The 24,182-nt window shown below is 48.4% G+C and overlaps 1 protein-coding gene and 1 long non-coding RNA gene across 4 annotated transcripts in view; both read right to left on the minus strand.

The window, feature by feature from the left end:
- LOC135268170 (uncharacterized) lies at nt 1-12,500 on the minus strand. 2 transcript variants are annotated; one of them, XR_010336452.1, is made up of 5 exons: nt 12,407-12,500; nt 4,695-4,765; nt 3,390-3,558; nt 2,091-2,358; nt 1-250 (listed from the first exon to the last, which is right to left on the minus strand). It is a non-coding gene; the product is annotated as an uncharacterized LOC135268170 (long non-coding RNA). The 2 variants fall into 2 exon arrangements; XR_010336451.1 differs by having other exon boundaries at nt 3,390-4,765.
- Nucleotides 12,501-14,962: 2,462 nt separating this feature from the next.
- Nucleotides 14,963-24,182, minus strand: part of EXOG (exo/endonuclease G) — a 31,386-nt gene continuing 22,166 nt past the window's right edge. For both annotated transcript variants that reach the window (XM_012455653.2, XM_012455652.3), the window contains one exon: nt 14,963-19,593. In XM_012455653.2, the coding sequence (XP_012311076.2) occupies nt 19,132-19,593 (462 nt within the window). In that variant the 3' untranslated portion in view covers nt 14,963-19,131. The remainder of the gene's footprint in view (nt 19,594-24,182) is intronic.

Consider the following 24,182-nt stretch of genomic DNA (forward strand, 5'->3'; position numbering starts at 1 on the left):
GGGCAGCTTCCCGCTTTGTTCTTGAAACCAAGGCTTGGAGCCCAGACTTCCGGTCCCTTGGGTGGGGTCTCCCTGGCTGCCTGAGGTGGGCCCTCACTTGGCCTGGGACATGGGCGGGCTCACCTGGCAGGAGGAGTGAGTGAGGCCGGGACATGGCTGAGGCTGAGAGAGGAGGCCTGTGCTTGCTACAAGGCTGCAGCTGTCACTGGGTCACTCTGGGGTGAGGCTGGGGTCCAGGCAGCGGGTGGCTCTGTGAATGATGGATGTCGGCTCCTGTGTCAGCAGGAAAGCATGCAGCCCAGAGATCTCAGCCCTTGGCAGGGAGAGAGATGCTCCTGGACAGACGTCAGCTCTCACCCTGGGGGCCACGGCAGCGTTGGCAGCTTCCCTATCCCCCATGCCAGCAGCTCCTCCGCCATCAGCCCTGATGGCCACGAGACTCAGAGCCCAGGAGGTTGGGAGGGTCAGGGAGACAGAGGCCCAGGCACTCCTAAAGGCAGAAACAGCAATGGGGACAGCGACTGAGAGTGAGGCAGGGGTGTTGTGGCAACGATGCCAACCAGTGATGGGCTCAGAGAAGCCGCAGGGACTAGTGTCTCCTGACCCTGGCTGCTTCTGAGAGTCTGCGTGTACTGGCACGGTGCCTCTGCACGCCACCATTGCTCTGAGCACACTGTCACTGTGCATGCCACCTGTGGGTCTAAGGCCTGTGCAAGGCCAGGCTAGAGCTGTTTGTTCATAACACAGTCTCCAGCCCCTGCCCCAGCACCTGGCACAGATGAGGAGCTGGGAATGTTTGCAGAAGAAACAAACCGATCAATCAGCCGATTCACTCCCTGCTGAGTTCCCCCGGACCTGCTCCTCCGTTTGAACGCTTCTTGTTCCCTCAAGTCTCCTGCCCCTTTTCTCACCAGCAGTCCCACCTTCCACTCTTTGTTTTTCTGGAAACAGGTCAGATACGGGACCATTTGAAATTCTCACCAAATGGAGAAACAAGTGTGGATTCACCATGCACTCGCGTACATGCAAGGCACAGAGGCTGTAGTCAGAGTCTGCGGCAGGGACGAGGCGAAGGGGCACAGGGAGATGCCTGAAACCCCAGGAAGGAAGGGCAGGCTTCCTGTCCCAAACCCTCTCAGGCCAGGGCCCCCAGAACATTCCCAGGGATAGAGGCAGGCAGACAGGCTGGAGAAGAGTCAAGGAGAGGGGATGGGCGAGGAACTTAGTTCAGAAATGATGCTGAAAGGCTGGCAGCTGCCAAGCTCCATCTGAGGGCATCCCAGGGGGACCCCAGGGTCCCTTCGGGAAGCACCACCTCATGTGGGTATCCCAAGCCAGCCTGAGTGGCAGGGGTCAGGGCCAGGCCAGCCTGAGCCCAGCACGTGTAATGACCATCCTGACAAGCATTTCCTCCCATGCCAACTCACGGAGCTGGCATCCCCGAGCAGCTGCCAGGCACCTGCTGTCGGAGAGAAAAGCCCCATCATCTCAGCCTTTGTGGACAGGCAGGCCGGCTCGGATTCCAGAAAGGCGTGCAAGGTCAGAGTGGAGCCCCCTTCCCCGGATGTGGGCTGACCAGCTGGCAGTATGTCCTGTCCTTCTGCCTGCCCGACTCCGTGCCGGCCTCAGTGTGAGGCAGAGCATCACGGAGTGAGTGCTGGGATCCTAGGTGCGAGCTCGCCTCCAGTATGTGTCCTGGGAACCATCTCTCCTTGGGGCCCATGTCTGCCACTCATCCTCCCAGGCATCACCCCCTCCCTGGCAGGACCAGGCCGCTTCTGTACGGAAGACTGTAGGAGTTGTGGCAAGGAAGGCAGAGGGCAGGGAGGGCTTGCCCAAGAGAAGCCGGTTTAAGAGGCTAATTGGGGCTCCTGTATCCTGCATCAATCTATCACATTTATAGCCTTCACTCCAGACAGGAGACAGGAAATGACAAAAGCCAATAAAGCCAATAAATAAAGGGTAATGGAATCATCAGTGTGTGCAGCCGATTCCCCGAGCGGCAGGGCCGGGAGCAGGGCTCAGCCCCTCCCTCTGGGCTCTGTCTCAGCTTCACCCACAGGCCCCGGGAGACAGTTAAAACCACTTACCAGCCCCCACAGGGGTGCCCAGCTGGATTTCCAGCTGCTCAGGCCAAAACGCTTGACGTCATCCTTGCCTCCTCGCTTTTTCTCACACCCCACATCCGATCCGGCCGGAAATCCTGTTGGCTCTGCCTTGGAAACATATCCCAAGTTCAACCACTTCTCAACCTCTCCGCTGTCACTGCGCTGGTCTGAGCCGCCATCATCTCTCTCTTGGATTCTTGCAGCGGCCCCCTCCCTGGCCCTCGTCCCCCACACAGCAGCCAGTGGGGTCCTGTTAAAATTGAGTCAGATCATGGTCACTGAGAGCCATCCAGTGGCCCCATCTCACCCAGAGGAAAAGCCTTTACCCAGCCCTGGTCCATCCCTCACCCCCTGCCCGTGCAGCCCCTCTATGGCCCGGCCTCTTGCTCCACTTCAGCCACACCAGCTCCTTACTGGTTCCTGAGCGGGCCGAGTATTCCTGGCCTGGCACCGGAGCACTGGTGTTCCCTCCTGCCTGGAATGCTCTTCCCCCAGGGATCAGCCTTAGCTCCCCTCCTTCTTCTTCCAAGTCTTAGAGGTCACTTTTGCAATAAGGCCATCCATGACCATCCTATTTTCTTCCCTTTCCCAGCCCACTGTTTTTATTTTTTAATCAGTTTTAGGAAAGTATAATTTATATACAATAAAAGGCACCCTTCTGAAATGCAGTTTGATGAGTTTTGGCAGATGTGTAAGCAGCACAGCCACCATCATCATTAAGATATGGAACAATTCCATCACATCAAGAAGTTGTCTCACCTCCTTCCTGGTCAATCCCCTGTTTCTGGCAATCACTGATTGATTTTCTGTTCCTATAGATTTGCCTTTTCTGGAGAGTTCATGTAAGTGGAGTAATTTTTGTATGCAGCCTTGTGTGCCTGGCTGCTTGCACTTAGCATAATGCCTGAGAGATCCATCCATGTCATTGTCCTTATCAATTTGTTCCTTTTCATTGTTGAATAGTATTCCAGTATATGGACGTACCACAGTTTGTTTTCTATTCAATAGTTGATGGGCATTTGAGTTGTTTACCATTTTTTGCTATTGTGAATAAGGCTGCCATGAACATACGTATATAGGTGTCTGTGTGGGCTTATATGTTTTGGGTTTTTTGGGGTTTTTTTGGTTGTTTTTTTTTTTGAGATGGAGTCTCACTCTGTCACTCAGACTAGAGCGCATTGGCATGACCTCAGCTCACTGCCACCTCATCCTCCCAGGCTCAAGCAATCCTCCCACCTCAGCCTCCCAAGTAGCTGGGACTACAGACATGCACCAACATACCCAGCTACATTTTTTGTATATCTGGTAGAGACAGGGTTTTACCACATTGCACAGGCTGGTCTCAAACTCCGGAGCTCAAGTGATCTGCCCGCCTCAGCCTCCCAGGCATGCTGGGATTACAGGTGTGAGCCACCACACCTGGCTATGTTTTTATCTCTTGAGTAAATACCTAAGAATTGAATTTTAGAGTTATATGAGTAGTGTACGTTTAACTTTACATGAAATTGTCAAATGTTTTCCAAAGCATTTGTTGGCTTTGCATTCAGCAGTGAGAGTACCGCTGTATGTCCACGCCAGCATTTCGTATTGCCGGCCTTATTTTGCCTTTAACTTCAGCCATTTGAGTGGGTGTAACTTGTAATTTTAATTTGCATTTCCCTGATGACTAATGATGTTGAGCATGTCTTTTTTTTTCTTCAAGGGACAGGGTCTTACTCTGTCACCCAGGCTACAGTGCAGTGGCACAATCATAGCTCATTGGAATTTGAACTCCCAGACTCAAGCGATCCTCCCACCTCAGGCTCTTGAGTAACTGGGACTACAGGCATGAGCTATTTTTTTTTTCTTTAATTTTGTAGACATGGGGTCTCCCTATGTTGCCCAGGCTGGTCTCAAACTCCTGGGCTCAAACAGTCCTCCTGCCTTGGCCTCCCAAAGTCTAGGATTACAGACATGCGCCACCATGCCCATAACGTGAGCATCTTTCCATGTGCTTATCGGCTATTCCTCTACCTTCTTTGGTGAAATGTCTGCCACTGTTTTAAAGAGCTCCCAACAATGCTTCTATGCTTACATCGTCACTGGAAGGAGCAAGCCTCCCTGTGTGTGATAAACTTCCACTGCTCTGACACAGGCTTTCTGTGTGATCTGGGGAAACTGACCTCACTGCTCCAATCTCTGTTCCCTTGTCTATAAAATGGGGAAATAACAACAGCAGCTTCCCAGGGTAGTGCGAGGACTGAGGAAATTAAGATTTGTAAAGAATTTACGATGATCCCCGAAATATAGCAAGTACTTAATAAATGTCTAGTATGATGACGGTGGCGATGATTACTAACCCCTATGTGACTCATTCATGTCAATCCCATTTCCCTCTTCAAGCCCAATGTTTTAATCTTTAAATGGCTGCAGGAGAGGCCGGGGGCTGGACAATCTCTAAGTCCTGTCCACAGTAGCATCCCTGAGGTCTAGAATCGCTCTGTTTATGGACACACACTTACAGTCCTTTCCCCTCCCAGGGCATGCCCAGCAGCCAGCCACCTACGGGACTCTAGAGTTATACACACAAGTCAACAGGAAGCTCACCTCCAACTCCTAACCCCCAGAAATGGCCTAGGCCCAGCTCCTCAATCATCCAGCAGAAGGACCATGAGACACTGAAAGGATAAGGGAGATGGAGAAGTCAGAGGCAGAGCTGGGAAGGGCAGGTGACACCAGGCAAGACCAAGAGACGGCGGAAAGCTGGGGAGAGCAGTGTGGCCATGCAGGGCTGCATGTCCTGCTCCCACAGTGGCTCCACATGCTCTCCCACTACAGCCTCTACCTGCCGCTAGGCAGCTCCACAGGTCTGCAGGCCCAGGCCTCCAGCAGCCCTGCCTTCACCCCTCCCTGACTCGGGGGGAAAGCTGGGCCCCCGAGGGAAGCATCTCAAGTCCCTGAGCCCCTCCCTTGCAGCCCGTGGGGTGGGGAGGAGGACAGAAATGTTGGGAAATCAGTGCACACAGATCTGGGGCTGGTGCCAGGGTGCCACAGGGAACGAGGAGGAGGTGATGAGAGAAGGTATGGCAGCTCAGCAGGGCCCAGGCCGCAGGCAGGGCAGGAGGAGCGGTGGGGGTGAGACTGGGGCAGCGGAGGGGCTGGGAGGCAGGGAGAGCAAGGGGTTCTAGAGGCCAGAGATTTCTGAAAGACCAGATCAGGGAAGAGAGGAGGTCCCGAGCGGCCAGGGTGCAAGAGGGGTGAGGACAATGAGAGCAAGGAGCAGGGGTGGGGTTGGAGGAGACAAACCCCTGGTCCTCCCAGCCTCCCAGCCCTTCACTTCCACTAAGCATGCTCTTCACACTCATTGTCACCTCCTTGACTGTGGGCAGCTCTACCCAGCCTTCCCAGCCACCAGCCCTCGCCAGGACCCACTTGGCACCCTGACCACCCAATGCCCTCCTCCCATCCAGGCCAGCCACCACCTCAGTGCTGCCGCCACCACAGAGCCCCCCAAAGCCAATTTCTCTGCTCCCGCACCCTGGCTGGAACCCACCCACCCCCAAGCATAGATTCACTATAAAGCCACACATCTCCCCCTGCCAGCCCTACCTGCCACCCTCTCTCGTGGACATGCTAACATTTGAAGGATGGATGAATACTGAGCAGTGGGGCCAACTGGAGGCTCCAGAACCTGAGGGTTCCCTTCCTCACTCACTCACTCCCACCAAGTGAAATCAGCCTACATAAGGGACCTGCTGGGGAAACCGAGGCATCTGTCCACTCTTCGTTTAGCAACAACATATGAGCATCTTAGAGATAATGGAGTTACAATAATGAGCAAAACCAGACAGGGTCCCTGTCCTCACGTAGCTCACAGTCAAGTTAGGAAAACAGATATTAGCCTCCAAATCCACAAACAAGGCTGTTTATAGTCACAAAACTACATGGTGGGGTGGGGAGTACAAAGAGCAACGAGGGAGAATCTCCGGGGAGCGGGGGCGGCAAAGCCTCTGTTGAAGATGTGGCATTTGAGTCCACCCATGGTAGGCATTTCCAGGCAGAGGGAAGAGCAGATGCAGAGGCCCTGAGGTGGAAGGGACGTGGCCCACTCCAGAAGGGAAAGAAAAGGCCCACATGGCTGGACCCAGAGAGTGAGAGGAAATCCAGCCCGGTGAGGTCCAGGAAAGGAGTGAGGACGTGACTCCGAGGCACCGTGGAGCTGCTGGAGGGGTCGCTGTTCCACACACTTTGTATTATCTGGGGATGGGGGTGTGGATGCTAATCAGGTTTGTACTTTAGAAGAATCCCTTTCTGCTCTGATGAAGAGAAACTGATCAGGTGACCTATAGAGAGAGATGAGGGTGACTTGGACCAGGATGGGGACAGTAGATAATTAGAAACTTGGGAGCCATTCTAGACGCAGAATCAGTAGGCAGAGCACTCAGAAATGGGAGAGGAGGTGTCTCTGGTCTCTGGCCAGGACAGCTGTGAACACGCCACAGGAGGCTTCCTCAGATCACTTCCTGGGCAGCCCTCAGGCCTCCTACGTCTGCCTCACGAGCCGTTGGCAAACAGAATGGACGACCACTTGGGGACCTGTTCTGCCTAAGAATGAATTCCAGGTCCCATCCACCCAGGTCCTGCCTCTTACAGCCACCACAGGGAGCCAAGCTGTAAAAAGAGCAAGTTCCCAACACCTGTTCAGGCAGCGCCCGTTCGTCGCTGGCGATGGTGACACTGGCTTCTCCGGCATCTGTGGATGCAGCTGTTTGAACTGTCCCTTGGGCACAGAGCACAAAGGTGGCCTCAATCCACTTTTAATTTTTTCTTGTTAACCCATCAAGAATTTACATGGCATGTCCAGCCCTCCCTTAAGGGATTTTCACCTTCCAAATTGTTCACACACAAAAAAAAAGCAAAATAGGGATTGGGGGTCTGACCAGCTCTACCACGTCACTATGGAGGACACACGTAGCATCCTCACAGGACAGTATCACTACTCAAAGTCAACTGGATCCCGGGGGCCCCCCACTGTGACTCATATCTAGGTGGCATTCCTGTCAATAACCACAGTCCCCGGCCAGGAACACAGGCACAATGTCAGCACAGCCGAGTCTCCAGAGCTCCCAGCAGTTAGCCTCACGCCATGCCAAGGACAGCCTTACCCCAGGAAACACAGGTGGGTCCTTGTTGTAAGCCCCAGTCACCTCCCTAGACTCACGCATTCCTCATATCAATCTCATTTCAGAAGCCCCATGGCCCGAGGCCTTTTTTGTGTCCTCACTCCATCCCAACAAATGCCCTTCAATTCACATCCCAGGAGCGGCAGTTGGACAGTGTTTTCTTCCCTTGCAGAGGTTCTGGGCTCCCTGTGTCAACTGATGCACTTCCTTCAGGAACCAGCTTTGCATACCAGAGATCTCAGGGAGCGGAGGCTTTGGATCTACTCTCAAAACAATAAACTAACTCCAAGTAAGGGACAAGGCCATCACCCTACATTTGCATAACTAAGAAAGCTACTTAAGTGGCTTTCACTGAACTCGTTATTTCATTTTAAACTGTCCCTGTGACTTGTGGACACAGAGAGTGGACTTCACCAGGCATTTAAATCCTCCTCGCTGGTCCCCAGAGCCTTGAAGAGGCTTATCTGAGAACAGACCTCCCACAGTACCCTATCCCAGCCTCCACACAGGCTCTGCTCTGAGTGCTTCTCAGGCAGGGAAAAGGAACACGTCCAGGTGGAAATCTTCCAAATGTGTCTTCCCCAATCACCTTGTCACCAGATTGTTCTCAGCAAAAACTTTTTCATAAATTATCTTTGCCTTTGGCTGTTCACACACAAAGGTCACATAGTTGTCTGCCTCTGGTATCACATGTGTCACTGTAGAGATGGTTTCAGAGGTTCCCACAGCTGGAATCTCCAGAGGAATTTTGATGAAGAAAAGGGAAATGAGGTCATGATGAAGAGGGAAAGGGAGGAAAGAGAAGGTGGGAAAGGCCTGGAGAGCTAGAAGGGGAGAGGGGAGTCTCTCCCTAGGTCATCCGGCTCCTTTCCCCTTTCCATCCCTAAGCCACACTTCCTTCAGTGGTGGCCTCACCATCGCACCCAAGTGAACGGATAATAAAAAGGGCCAACTGGAAGCAATAACACAGCAGCATCCATGAGCACACACGGCACCCAAATCTTGGTTTCTAAATATCATTCTCTGTTAAAAGGAAACAGGGCTCCTGGGTGAAATGGCTGATTCTGGGCTAGAGCCAGGAAAACATCAGAAAACCTGGAACATGTTATTGTGCCAGAAAGCAAAAAAGTGCTCAAAGACTGATGAAGATAAATGTCAAAAGACACAGGAGCCAGTATGAATGGGCCAACTACTAAGTTTAGAAGTAATGATGGTGTAAAAAATTATTAGTGGGCAAAAACTAGTGGGTAGAAGTTTGATGAGGAATATAGTCTCAAAGTATCTCCCCACAATTACTTATTAATCAGAAAGAGAAAATGGCAATTCTACAGGAGGGGGAACTTAACAGACACCACTTAAGCTAAGTGGTCAAAAATTATATCTCTAACAAATGGAAAAGCTGACAAAGTGGGCCTCCTGAGGTAAGACTGGGAGAAAGACGCAGCATCACCTTCAGAATAATCACGCCCAAAGCGTGTCACCTGAAAGTAACAGTGAGGACACATCCAACAGAATCTCAGCAACATTACTCTTCAAATAACTGGCCTGCACTCTTCAAAATGGTCAAATTTAAGAAGCAGAAAGAAAGGCTGAGGAACTCTCCCAGATTAAAGGAGGTGAAAGAGACATGAAAACTGAATACGATGAGTGACCCGAGAACAGGAAAAAGAAATAGAAAGAAAGAAGATATGATGAGAGAACTGATGAAATGTACTTATGGTCTGTGGATTCCATAACAGTATTAGATCAATGTTAGATTTTCTGATTTTGATAACTGTACTGTAGTTTTGTAAGAGAATATCCTTGTCCTTACCAGTACACACAAGTAGCTAGGGCTAAAAAAGCATGATGTCTTCAGCTTATTCTCATGTGATTCTGAAAAACTTGTGTGCATGTGCATATGTGTATATATGCTATGTATATTTATGTAATATACAGTACATCATAAACATATATATGAGAAAAGAGAGATGATAAAATAAATGTGTAAAATATAAACAACAATTGCTGAATCTGCATAAAGGGTGTATGGGAATTTCTTGCAACTTTTCTGTATCCAAGTTTGGAATTAAATTTACAAAAATATTACTAATGGCCAACGATTACATTGTACCCAATACGGTTTAAAACACGTTACATATTTTAGCTTATTTGGTACTTACAACAGTTCTACAAAGCATATAGTATGATCTATCATTCACGTCATTGTTTTCATTTTACAGATGGGGAAACCAAGGCACGGGGCAGTTGTACTACTTGCTAGGGCTCCCAGACCTGGTTAACATGGCAGAGCTGATTTGGCCCCAGGTCCATCAACCTGGCTCAAGAATGTGCTCTCAGCATGCTCTGATGCCTCCTAAGCCAGGTAGAGGCTGAGAATGGAACCCATAGACAGGAATCACACAGAGGAGGACAAGCACACCCTCGCCCACAGACCACACACAGTGGGGCTGGCTGGAGCAGCGTGGTTGCAGCCTGCTCATCAAAATAGTCTACAGATCTGAACACAGAAGAGAGCCTTTTACATCAGAGTTCAGGGCCATAGAGCCTGGGGGCCTGATGTGCAGGGGGCAGACACCCAGACCAAGACCCTCCACCCTGAAGGGTTTCCTGTAGCCTCTGGCTTTGTCCTTTTGTTTTCTCATTCCCCTTCCCTAGAGCTCCAAGTTTCTGTCTCTTTCTCCAAGACTTTTCTCCTCCCTCCACTCCATCCCAGTGAACCCAGAAATAAGGAGTTTCTGGCAGGGCCTTCTGGTGAACAGTGGCCTTAGAGGAAAGAGGTGGGCCCAGACAAAGAAGTGGCCCAAAAGCCAGGGAGTTGGAGGGGGAAGACTGGAAGCTGACGGTCACAGGGATAGAGGAGATGGGGTGAGGAGAGGAGACGAGAGGACCAGCCATTGAAGTTTGCCCAGTGATAAGAAGCACTGTGTGCGCCAGGCCCCAGCATCAGCAGTCACCGCAGGAACAGGCCTGGTGGGGGCGGGAGGTGGTCATCCTCCTTGGCACTTTGCCAGAAAGGACTGAGGGAGGTCTCTCTCCTACCATCTCTGAGAAGACTGAGGTCACGTGGAACAGAAACAAATCTCCAGCCAGGGGCTGTCAGGGAGGGTGCCTCTTGCTAGGGCCTGTCTAGTCTGACAGGGCAATGGGGGCTGGGAGGAAGAGATGCTGACGTCTGAATTCAGAAGTGGAGTGGACCCCCACCATCACCCTCCCTGCCGAAGGGCCTGTCACAAGGCGGCCGTGGCTCACACCCGCTTATCAGCGCCGGGGTGTGGAGAGGGTGTCGCAGACGGGAGATAGGGCTGGGACAGGGCTGTCCACACCGGCCCTGCTCTGCCTCCCTCATTCACACCTCCTCAGAGGCCCTCGGTCCACTTTGCCCCTGTGGCCTCCAGCCCGCCCCACTGTGCCTTCTCTACAAACCACCCCAGCAGGCTGCCTTGCTCCAAGGATTGTTGTGCCCTGGACAATTAAGAGACCGAAGTGGGGGGACCCTGGACACCTGTCTAGCCCCAACTCCTCACTTTACAGATAGAGAAACTGGGGAGTGAGGAGCTGCCAGTTACCTAAAATGCTACGGCAAGGACACCGAGGAGCCGGAACTGGAAGGCAGGCTCTCACCCCAGACGAGAACACAAAAGAGTCTGAACCTTAGCTGGGGGACCCCTGAGAGCAGGGTCCCAAGGGCCATAGTGAAGACAGGCCAAGGGGGCACATTATCCTGAGGAGGGCCGGTCTCTTCACACTTGAGCCTCATGCAGGGAAGGGGAGCACAGTCACATCGGAGCATCCCGGGCTCCACCTGCCTCGGGTAGGACACCCCAGGGCAGGGCTCTTTCATCTCTGCCCCCAGATTAGCTCTTCCCCACCTGTGTCTGAATGGTGATGGGTGGCAAGGGGTCAAAGACTCTCTCTGAAGTGGTGGGCAGGGTAGGGGCACAGAGCACATCAATCAAGACGCTAGTGGGGGAAGCCAGGGGCTTTCAGGGTGCGGGGACGGAACCCGAACACCGTCCTTTCTGGTGGTCTAAGAAGGAGCCGGATGGGCCATTTGCACCGAGGCCTCAAAGGTGCTAGGAAGTCTCAGCAAACTTAAGGCCACTGCCTGCCACTGTCCCCACCCCTTCAGCCTTGGAGGACATTTGGGTAGATCTTTCTCTCCGGGCATCACCAGAGCTAGGACATTTCATCCTGTGCCTGTGGAGTAACTGGGGCTGGAGGAGGGAGAGAATGGAAATAATTCTGAGATCCTGTTGAGGGGTTGGTAAGGGGTGGAGCTTCATACCTGCACACAGCTGGAAGACTTAATTTTAGCTCTGCTTCTCCCAGGGTCAAACACACACACTCTGACAGCCACCTCCACGCTTCCATCTTCCCACCAGGGTGACTGCCTCAGACCAGAGACCAGAATGCAGAGCCTAACACAGGGTGCCCGGGAAAAGCATGCCTGAACTCTCAGGGCACTTTGAAGACACAGGCTTGCCCACAGCCTCCGAGCAGCTCCCAGGTCTCCACTTCTGTGTCCCTGCGCCCCCCACCCCGAGTGATTGAGCACACGAGGACTCAAGCAGGATACGCTCAACCTTTCTGACTTGTTGCATAACTGCGAAACATTTCTTGAACACTTACTATTTGCAAAACCCTGCAGGGGCCTCAGAAAAGAGTCAACTCCATTATGTGCCTGCCTCTAAAGAGTTAGCAGGGCACTGTAGGGCTAAAATGAGTAAATGCATGAATGACCGAATTATAAGGCAAATTAAAATAACTGCAACAATCTTGAGGGGGGAGTTGAGGGTAAACATTAGATTGGAAGCTGGAAAATTTTGGTAAATTCCTAGAGTTTGTTTGTTTGTGAAATGAGATGAATCGCACCGATTCAAATGGTGGCGTGCATAAGCTCTGATTGGAAAGTGCTTTGCAAACTGCAAAGCACTGATAGGCTCAAAGGGCTGGTAGTAACACATCAGTCTGAGGATTTGGGAAGAGACTGAACCATTTCCACCTGGTCCAGAGGTCAACACCATACTGAGGTCTGGCTCTGTCCTTCACTCTCTCAGATCAGGATGACCTTCATCAGTCACCAATAATCACTCTCAAGAATCCACAGTAACTGGCTACCATTTAAGAGCTTACCAAACTGAATATATTATCTTATTCAATCCTCAACCAATCCTGCAGGTCCTTCTCAATCTGATTCAGAAGGATGAAGTCAGTTGTCCTCAATCGCCCTGCACTGGTAAATAGAAAGATGATTAAGTGGGACCCCAAGTCCCCAGAGCAGCCTCCCCACCCACTGCTGGTGTCCAAAGCATTGACCCAGCCATGCCAATGTGGACCCAGAGATGCGGCAGGCACTCTCTCTCTCCCAGAGTGACTCACAGGCAAATTGGAGACCCACTTCCGCATAGGGCAATCAGTTCCGTGTTTTTCTTTCTAAAGAAACAGAAATGGGCTGAGCAACTTGGCTCAAGCCCATAATCCCAGCGCTGAGGTAGGCCAAAGTGAGAGGATTGCTTGAGGCCAGGAGTTGAAGACCAGCCTGGGCGACAGAGCAAGAACTCATCTTCAGAAAAAAACAAAATTAGTTAGGCAGGCATGCTGGTACATGCCTGTAGTCCTAGCTACTCAGAAGGCTGAGGCAGGAGGATCATTTGAGCTCAGGAGTTCAAGGTTAGAGTGAACTGTGATCACACCACTGCACTCCAGCTTGGGTGACAAAGTGATACCCTGTCTCTATAAAGAAAGAAAGAAACAGAAATGAAGTTAATAGAAAATATCAGAGCACATGATCACATGAAACTTGCTGGGCATAGGAAGCGGGTTGCCATGTAAAATGAGTTTTTTACCAAAGGGATCTTCCGTGGCTCTGTCTTGTTCAATGTTTTTAACAAACACATTGAAGGCTTGTTTATCCAATCTGCCATCTCAAAGCTGGGATGCATAGCCAACATGTCAGATGGCCAAATCAGGATCATCAAGGATGTGAACTCACTTGAAGATGGGTAGAAACTGTAACAAGATGAAATCTTAACAGTTGGGCATACATAAAATCTCACATTTGTGCTCCAAAAATTGGCTATGTAAGTGCATAATGGGAAAGTGATTTGACAGCAGATCGATCATGTGAAAAAGACCGGAGGCAGTTAGTTGGACCGAGTTTCACAGGAACCAATGGTATACGGTGTGAAAAGTGGAGTGTCCCTGAGAAAAGCGGCCAATCTCCTGGACTCAGTTCAGGACTGCTATCACTGCGTCCTGAAAGCCTTGCTCAGATGCGGCTGCCACATCATGAAGGCATATAAAATCATGATGGTGAAAGGTCTGAAATTCATGAGCACCTGAACGCGAAATGCGATGCCACATGTCCTTATAAGTTGAATATCTCAAAAGGACTATCAGGTGAAAGGAGGTGCCAGCCAGTTTTGTGTGGCCTGGAATGACAGTTTGGGCCTGTCATTGATGGGTAGGAATTACAAGGGAAGGTTTCAACTTCATCTCACGAAGATCTACTATAAAGAAAATTGCATCGTAGGGCCCCAAAGGGATAGGAGAACATACTCCCTTAGAGATACTTGGAAGCTTGAAGACCACTTATCTGACAAAGGACTCCTGTCCAGTGGCTGTATGTACTGGGAGAGGGTGGAGGTACAGTAGAGGCCAGTCTGGCTCCAAACCCTGGTTGATCAGCAGAATCACTAGTGTTGATTGTCTAGAAAATACACATTCCAGGCTGGGTACAGTGGATCATGCCTAATCCCAGCACTTTGGGAGGCCGAGGTGGGCAAATAACTTGAGGCCAGTTCAAGACCAACCTAGCCAACATGGTGAAACCCCATCTCTACTAAAACTATAAAAGTTATCCAGGTGTGGTGGCACACGCCTGTAGTCTCAGCTACTCGGGAGGCTGAGACGAGAGAATTGCTTGAGCCCAGGTGGCACAGGTGGCAGTGAGCCGAGATCACGTCACTGCACTCCAGCCTGGGTGACAGAGCAAGACTCTCAAAAAAAAAAGAAAAGAAAATACTGATTCTAGCCTCACATCAAATCTACAGAATCAAAACCTCAAGAATAGTTGGGAGAATTTATTTTTTGAGGCAGATTATTCTAGATTGAGACTAGTTAGAACAATACGAACCTTGATTGAAACCTGTATTTAGGAGGAAAAAACCGTTTAAATGACATTTTGGAACGCCCAGGCAGATTTTAATAGGAACTGTTTATTAGATGATATTGAATTCTGGTAATTTTCTTAAATGTGATATTTTAGAACTATTGGGGAATGTCCTTATTCGTAGATGATACAAGCTGAAGTATTAAAAAGGTGAAGCGTGTCATGCCTATAATTTACTTTTTTTTAAAAAAACAGCAAATTGGCCGGGCGCGGTGGCTCAAGCCTGTAATCCCAGCACTTTGGGAGGCCGAGGCGGGTGGATCACGAGGTCGAGAGATCGAGACCATCCTGGTCAACATTGTGAAACCCCGTCTCTATTAATACAAAAAAAAAAAAATTAGCTGGGCACGGTGGCGCGTGCCTGTAATCCCAGCTACTCAGGAGGCTGAGGCAGGAGAATTGCCTGAACCCAGGAGGCGGAGGTTGCGGTGAGCCGAGATCGCGCCATTGCACTCCAGCCTGGGTAACAAGAGCGAGACTCTGTCTCAAAAAAAAAAAAAAAAAAAAAAAAAAAAAAAAAAAAAAACAGCAAATTAATTTTAATAATTTTGAAAAAAGAGAAAGCACGAGACAAAATTTGGGGTGGGGGGAATCATTGCACTCTTCTTTCTTTTGTGGGCTTGAAATTTCTCAAAATAAAGTTGGTGGGGACTACGCTCCTAGGCTATTCTAATGTAAGCCAAACATGAGACTCACTGGACAAGATAACCTCTGCTATTCCATCCAGCCCGACAGCCGGGTGCCTGATGTCTGAAGCTGTCTGCGTTCTTTGTGGCTTACAGAGCTGGAAGTTCGATACTGGGGTGGTACCACAGCTGAGGCTAAGCCTTGCAGTGACACAAGGCCACAGTGACCCCCAGAGGGACTTGGCACACTCAGGGGCAGTCCACCTCTTGGCCACAAGTGGCGTGTTGAGGAACAGGAAAGAGAAGCCCATCAGCACCCCCACTGTCATGAACTGCATGGGGCCCATGTCAACGCAGTCCATCTTCCTCGGCCCTCATGACCTGAGGTTTGCGCCTTTCTAGTCTAGTGGGGCTAGACTAGAAAAAGGAACACTGGATCCCTGATAGACAATCGCTAAGAATGACGACACCCAGGACAGCATGCCAGATGGAGGCTAGCCATGGAGACCGGCAGGAGCAGGAGTTTCACGCCTGATGTGAGCCCAGCCCTGACCAAATCCACCAGAATGAACTAGAGTGAGGATACAGGAGGCACATGGAGCTGTGCCAGGAGGCGGAAGGACAGATGGGTGAGGGGCATGAAGGAGTGAGCTGGGAACAAACAGCAGAGCCTCAGGACAGGTTAGGTTCAGGGATGGGCTGCTAATGGGAAGTTCGTGATTCCTGGAGTTGATGTCAATGACACTTATGTACTCACAAGGATGAGGCCAGAGGATACAGGTAGGTGACATGGCAAACTTCAGTCATCCCAAGGATAGAGCCCAGCCTATAGCTCTAATCAAAGGTTTGAAGGAAAGACAAAAGTTTTCCGTTGCTTGAAGGTCAAGGTACGAGGGACAGAAATATTCACAGGTATTTAATTAGGGGGCTGGCACCCGTTCTCCTAACCTTTGCAATTTTTTGTATTGCCACACACAACAATAGTGGTAAAACAGCCTCAATTCAGAGACCACAGTTTGGAATGTCACAATAAAGGTATCACTGAGGGAGAAGAGAAACTTGGGATGTGTGTTTCCAGCAGAAGAGCCTACCCAGACTGGCACTTCCAACACAGCAGCCTTTCCCTCAGCCCAGGGACTGAGGGTAAAGAGAACACAAGGCAGAAACTCAGGCTCAGCCTGTGCTGATTCTGAGTCCAGGAGGATCAACAGCCACACTGCAGGGGCTGAGGTGATATGACAGGAGGAGAATTCTGACCTCTAACCAATCATTTACATTTCAAGTTTGTTTGGGGAACTCTTTTTTTCTTTTTTGGACAGAGTCTTGGTCTGTTGCCCAGGCTGGAGTGCAGTGGCGCAATCTCGGCTCACTGCAACCTCTGCCTCCCAGGTTCAAGCAATTCTCCTGCCTAAGCCTCCCGAGTAGCTGAGACTACAGACATACACCACCACACCCGGGTTTTTTTTTATTTTAGTAGAGATGGGGTGTCACCATGTTGGCCAGGATGGTCTCGATCTCCTAACCTTGTGATCCACCCACCTCGGCCTCCCAAAGTGCTGGGATTACAGGTGTGAGCCACCAAACTCAGCCGGGGGAACTCTTAATGAAAGTGTTGAGACAATTCAAGCACCACTGTTACACACTAACAAATTTTTTCAAAGTCTCCCTGATTTGCAAATCATTTAAATAAATTTTAAAAAGTGAGGACTGGCAGACTGCAACTTTGTATTACAAGCTCTTACCTCCATTTATCACAATGACTGGGTAGCATCTTTCAAAAGAAATAAAAACCTAAGAAACTTCATTAATCTAAAAATAGAGATTCTACCACCTAGGTGAAGAGACAGGAGCAAGAAGAGCAGGAGCAGCAACTCCAAGGCTGCCCGCAATGCAGGTCAGCACAGAGCACAGCCACAGGGGGCGCTGGGAGCCGCCTCTAGAGATGGGCAGCAGGACTGAGCCCACAGAGCTTCCCCCTCACACTCCTGGAGAAACAACCAGACCCCACCATCACCTCTCCATTGAGAAGAGAAATAACAGATTGGTCACAGTGACATTTTGGATCTACATTCCTGGGGAGAGGAGAACTGGCACAACTTAAACAGGAACAGTATGATAAAACAGAATGGCACTAATCAGGCTACTGTGTTCTGACCCCTCAACTTTTCTTTTTCACCCAAACAAAAGAGCAGAACAAAGCCAATCATTATCATCTTATCTTTATCTTAAAGGCTTGGCATTTCTCTTAGAACACACACACCACAAAAATCTTTCTTGTAATACCACTTGGAAAAGACAGCAGTGGGATGACAGATTCAGACAAGTTCTTATGCCCCAAGACTTCTGACTGACAATACTCAGGATGGTCCATGAAAGGACTCCATTTAAACCCAAATAAAGAGATCTGGCTCAGAAAAACAGCCACGATTTCCCCCAGGCATGCAAAATGCCTTTGGACCTTTGGCCCAAAGTACCACCTGCCCTATGCTAGGTAGACAAGCAGGCGCAGAGGCAAGCAAATCATAAGCTGGTGACTTTGTGGGCAGACCTTTTTCTTTTTTTTTTTGAGACAGGGTCTCCCTCTATCACCCAGGCTGGAGTGCAGTGGCACAATCATGGCCCATCGCAGCCTCGACCTGCTGGGCTCAAGTGATCCTCCCATCTCAACTTCCCAAGTAGCTGGGATTACAGGTGTGCACCACCACGCCCAGCTAATTTTTGTATTTTTTGTAGAGACAGGGTTTCGTTATGTTGCCCAGGCTGGTCTCAAACTCCTGAGCTCAAGCGATCCAACCACCTCAATTTCCCAAAGTGCTAAGTATACGCCTGAGCCACAGTGCCTGGCTGTAGACCCTTCTTAGAGCCTACAGCTCACCTGGAAAGCAGGAACACATCAATTTGGCAGTATCCGGTCACTGAAAGAAGTGTATCTCTGGAGGCAAGTACAGGCTCTAATAAATCGCATAAAGTGTTGCCCTCTAATTCCCAAGCACCCACTCTAACTATGCCTTTCCAAAGAGCTAAGGAGGGTTCAATTCAAAGGGCAGTAAAGTCCACTTGGCTTGCATAGCAGACAAGAAACCAGACTCTTCTTACCAAGCACGCCTCAGGCCCACAAATACCCACGGAAATAGATATATATTTCTGCGTCAAAAGCCACCATCCATGTCAGGAAAGATGTGAATCTGCCGCAGCTGTCTTTCTTCTCTTAGATCTGTCTGCCTCACACTTTGTGGATGACTACTTTGGAAAAGTGAAACCTGGGTAAGACATAAGCTCTCCAAGCCTCAATTTCCTCACAGGTAAAATGGGGATAGTGGTATTTATCTCAGAGGGTCACTGTGAGACAACACACGTAAAGCACTGAGCCTAACAGAAACATTTAGTGAGCGGATGAGTGCTTCTACAGAGAAGTAGAGAAACAGCAGGTTCACGAGGAGAAAGAAGAAACATATACAGTGCATGTGGACAGGAACTACGTAGAAGATTTCTAAAAGCCGCCTGCAAGACCAATTCAGGTCCTGGGGGGGAATGTGCAACACCGAGTTCCAAGAAGGCTGAGCAGATACATCAGACAACACATGGTTTGGAAGCAAGAAACCAAACAGTGCCTTCCCAATACTCTACACCCAGAGGGACACAGACGCGTGTCAAACTGACACAAGATCACCCCTCCATCTGCAGGTGTCACAGCTCCCTCAATAATTAGTTCCTGAGTCAAACATTGCAGATCTTTCGTCTTTTGGGGGAATTTTTAGTCGTAAATTTAGGATTCCATCATTTGTTTAAAGCAAAGCCACTCGCAGCTGAGGGTTATGATGTGTGCCTGTAGTCCCAGCTGCTCAGAGGCAGAGGTAGGAGGATTGTTTAAGCCCAGAAGTTCGAGGCTGTAGTGAGCTATGATTGCACCACTGGAATCCAGCCTGGAAGACATAGCAAGATCCCATGTCTGAAAGAAAAAAATTTTTAAAAAGCAAAAAGCAAAGCCACTAAAATATGTTAGCCTAAAGAGGGCACGCCTGCTCCATTACAGACGGTATCACGCATCTTGAGAGTAAAAACTAGGATGGCTTTCTTGTCTGGGTTCCTGACTGCTCCCTAGCTTTGAGTTCTTCTAGCTTCTTCTCATAGCGACTCATGAAGTAATCATCTGGTTCAATCCCTGCATTCTTCAAGTTTTCCAAGATCTTTTCCAGTCTGAGCACTGATCGGGCTCCCTCAATCTTTCTTGTGCTCAAGTACAAGGTGAACTCCTGGAAATCCAGGAGCTTACAGGTGTCCACAGAGCAGATATTCCGGATGTCACTAGTTCTATCCAAATAAGGAAAAAACACCAGTCCTGACAACTTCTCTAGGTCCTGGAGGCTCACTTGGAACTCAGTTAACTGGGGTTGGAAGCCGATGGCTTCATTGGGTACCACAAAGGCCCCTAGTGCCAGTGGTTCGGTAGAGACTGGGCTTCTGCGGGCCAGGATCACCTTATAAAGGTGTGAGGGGACTGCCACGTTGTCTGCACCAATCACCTAAAAACAAAGAAGCCATGTTAGTCATGCCAATTTGTGCTAGCAGTTCACAAATTTTTTCCAAAAAAACTTATTTAATGCATTGCTGAAATGTACTTATAAACCATCCCACTCTGGTCTAATGAATCTAAATTCCACTGCCAAAGACAATAAACTGACACAGAAATTCACAGAGAAGACGAGTAGCTAACAGGTCAATTCTGATCACATTCTTTAAAATAACACAACCCCAGGCCAGGCATGGTGGCTCACGCCTATAATCCCAGCACTGTGGGAGGCCAAGGTGGTTGGACCACTTGAGGTCAGGACTTCAAGACCAGCCTGGCCAACATGGTGAAACCCCATCTCTACTAAAAAAAAAATACAAAAATTAGCTGGGCATGGTGGTGGGTGCCTGTAATCCCAGCTACTTGGGAAGCTGAGGCAGAGAATCGCTTAAACCCAGGAGGCAGAGGTTGCAGAGAGCCAAGATTGCACCACCGCACTCCAGCCTGGCCAATGGAGCAAGACTCCATCTCAAAAAATAAAAATAAAACAATGTCACGCCAAAGATCAGGGGTCACAGTCTCTGCTCTGTTTGTAGGACAAAGGACAAAGGAATGCCATGAGTGAGTACTGGTTTTTTAATGGACAAGAAAAGCTGCCATTTTCTCTTCATCTCATAATCAGAACTTCTGGTGCTCTACACATTCAAAGGTCACAGCTGCTAGCTTGGTACTCCCAGCTCTAGAGATAAAAACACGGCCTTAGCTGATGAAATTCATCAGGGAAGTAAACGGCCTTTAGAGAAGCAGCCAGGTGCCGCACCAACATTACCATCTCCAGGATCACTTCAATTAGGGCTAATTTCTAAAATTAAATTACATAAGTGTAAATGCTGTTTGCTCAAAGTTTTGCATTCTTGGGCTTGTAACCAAAGAACTTCTAAACATGTTGTCCAGTCAAACACTTTGGAAAGGTATCCCCACAATGAAGAAGCCAGAGCCAGGGTGAGGCCTAGAAAACGTAACTGAGCTGTGTGGGTTGGGTGAAATTAATGAAATAACATTATTACAAAATCTTTTCAAATTTCCTCCCAATTGGCTTAAAAGCCTTATCTGTTTTCTGAAAAAGAAAAATCTCAACATCTATTTACTTAATGGTCCCCAATAAAATGACATAATCCAACTAAAATATGCTCATGCCCCTCCCGGGCCCTTCCCGGGTAAGAGTTAGTTTTCTTTCCTGATCACGCAGGTCTGCCTGCAGCAAGATTCCTTGCTGGGAGCCCAAATCAGGCAGAGACAAGATAGCTACAAAGGAGGTTTCTTTTCTGCTGTTTTCCAAGCTCCTACCTACATGGCACACAGCCTGGGAACGCCATGGCCATCTGCTGTCTGTCACACAGGAAGGTCCCACTGCCAAGACCAACTGCAGAGCAGCAGGGAAGACCTATGCACAGGAATGAGCTCCATAACCAAGTGTCTTTGAAGTTACCGAAAGCGGTTGGTCAAAGTGTGCTGTAGAGTTAGGTCTATGAAACTACAAACTACAGACACGAAATCCCAGTCCTTGTCCCAAAAATTCATTTATGCAGCTGGAAAGATAAACATACTCTTCAAAGCAGAAAATATTCTGAGAAACCTATGAAGTCTACAATTAACCCACAAATCACCAAAAGATGTTAATTCAACAATGCAACTCAGAGGTCCTGTGCCTGGCACTGCTGGAAATACAGAAAAGAACATGCTTTAAAGTATATGCAGCTCAAGAAGCTTACCACCTACAGTGGGAACCTACAGCTTTCACTACAGGTAGAATGCGGTTAGGTGCAATACAAAGCACAAATAACAGCACTACGGGGATTGGGGGGAAGCTGGGGGCCAGAACTGAGGGCACAGATGCAGCTGAGCCATAGTTTGCAAAGGGAGAAGGTGAAAGGGGCTTCAAGTATTCTAGGCACTAGCTACGGATCTAACAGTTAAACAAAGTCTTGGTGCCACCTCGTGGATATTCCCTATCACTGCAGCACAGCTCATCTCAGATTCTAACCGTAAGAAGCCTTCAAGAAGACTGAGTTGATTTTCTCTCCTCACGGAATACTCCTTGTCTACAAACAAATGGCAATTTTCAAAAATAATTAGCATGCCCATTGCTGCGAACTAGAGCTTCTAATCAGGCTCATTAAATTCCAGCCAAAAGTAAAGACGTTTGACATTTTAAGTTCTGCAGCTTTACTTTATGGAAATGTATCATTTCTACAGGTGTTTAAAAACTCTTACAATTGCTAGGGGACCTCGATTCTACTTTTGAGAAACCTCACGGACGCAGAAATTCCTATTAGGAACCACAGGTATGATCCTTCTACCCATGACCACCTCACAATATTTCAAAGGGGTAAAATACTATCCCTAGAACTAAGGAGAAAAATAAAAACTTAGCTCTTTTCTTTTCTGATTCGGTCCGCTTTATTCTTAGGAAGCAAACATCTTTAATATGTCTAATACAGACACAGGTCCTAGTTGGATATTCAGAAAAAAACCACTGTTTCTTCCTTGAATTTAAGATGCTTAAAAAAAAAAGCAATCTTAAAATATTTTAGAGCTGTTCTCTTTAAAGACAACTCAATCTACATAATAATTTTTTTCTACTTTTGGAAAAATTGGGAGACTTCCAGAAATGTTTCTAAAAACTAGTAGAGGTTCGGCAGACTGGAAGTCCAGAGAGCTGGTCAGACCTGGCTTTGCCACTAAGCTGCAAGTCACATCCACCCATTTCCTGTTTCTTCATTTATAAAATACATAATGGCCATCTCCATGGGTGGACTGCGATTTTCTGTTTTATAAATGCCTCTCTCATGGAATTATTATGAAGATACAATGACATGTTAGTTAAAAAAATTTTCAAAATCTACAAGACCTATGTAAAAAGCTATTTTTGTAATGAACATCATTCAAAAGATACAACTGCGTTTGGTACAAAAGACGGTTTTACAGGGGAATAGTGGGGAAACGTATAATGAAGCAAGATTAGACTAGTTACAAGTCAACAATTAGGTTTCAGGGGAGAAAGCAACTTGGGCACAAATGATGTCCGAAACAGGACTCAAAGGCTTCATGTAAACCAAGTCTAGTTAATCAGAGAGTCAGCAAACAACCCTTTTCATGTAAGATTTAGGTATGAAAATATAATGCAAAGGAAATCCTTGCTGCTGTTGAATTACCAAGACTCCCTGAACTCTACTCAAGACTGTAGCAAAAACTGGAAGTCAACTGGGAGTTAACCAGAAAATATAATGCATAAGCTGGCACTCATTCGCAGCGTGAAGCTAATTTTCTTATACGCTGGCCTGAGCTTGTTCCCTTCCATCCAAGAGACAGAAATGACAATTTGCCACCACCACCCGTGCCACCCAGCCCCAGAAGAGACCCACAACAAACAATACCACATTAAGCCTGCCATCTGTAAGGTCCTACATACAGTCACTGTGCCTCCAATAAACTATTAAGTAGCATCAAGAGGAAAAAATATGTACCTGCTAGAATCAGACAGATATATTTGGTTACATTCCCCTGGTAAGACAAAAAAAGAAACTCCAAAAATAAAACTAGAGGGACAGACCAAGAGACCAAGCCCTTAAAAAGTCATGCCAATCAAGTGAAAGAAAGGAACCATGGGAGTCTGATAAACAGCAAATCCAAACCGGAGGGGGACAAGGAACTAGAAAAGTGAGGGAGTCACAAGGTGTGGTAAAGTCAACAAGAACGTGGCGCCCCCTGTGTTTTCTGTAAATCCTCAGGAGATGCTTGCGTGGCAGCAGAAACCCTGGAAGACAGCACGTCTCACGCTGGGGTACCTGCTCCGGGCTAAAGGGTAGGAGCCTGCTACGACACGGCAGAACAAGCACCCTCTTTCTAGGCTGTCAGTGGTGCTTGAAGATTTCGGGTAAGCGTAGGGAGACAAGCAGTAAAATAATTTAACTTTCATTAAAACAAATAGACATGGAAATGAACAAAAGCGTTCCCTAAATATAAAGCAAGAGACTTAAAAATATATATATTACTCCTGTATCTCTTCAGGTGATGTCTCAAGACTCCTGAGGGGACTTTAATTTCCTCCCCTCAGGGTTAGTACAGTGGAAGTTTGCAAAGTGCTGCTATACAACAACACAGATTGTTAAATATTTCTAACATTACCACCACCACCAAGTTCTAAAATCCGAAGCTCACTTTCTTGTCAGGCCATTTATAATGTCCACGCCAGAATCTTCAGGTATGTCTCACTTGTCTGGAATCAATCTCTTCTTGAAACAGGAACATCAGAGAAAGCACGTGGATGACCTCAGCTATAATAAAGGGGGTGATTCTGATTAGAGCTGTCAGATGACTCACTTCTGATAAAATCACTGCTACGAATCTTCCCTCAGGCTCACATTCACTCAAGTTCTATGATGATGTGATCCTTTCCTACATATTCTAACAGACATTTCCGCCTGGCTATAAGGAATCCTCCTCTTGGCCCATTTTCTGTTATTTTTGCATGCCAGCAAATATCACTTGTAACTGCTCTCTATCCACACCATCTTTTATGATCTGCTACCCTTAAGCTTT

The sequence above is a fragment of the Aotus nancymaae genome, unplaced genomic scaffold, assembly GCF_030222135.1.
Source record: "Aotus nancymaae isolate 86718 unplaced genomic scaffold, 86718_ANA_hifiasm-v0.15.2.pri h1tg000038l, whole genome shotgun sequence".
Taxonomy (NCBI): domain Eukaryota; kingdom Metazoa; phylum Chordata; class Mammalia; order Primates; family Aotidae; genus Aotus; species Aotus nancymaae.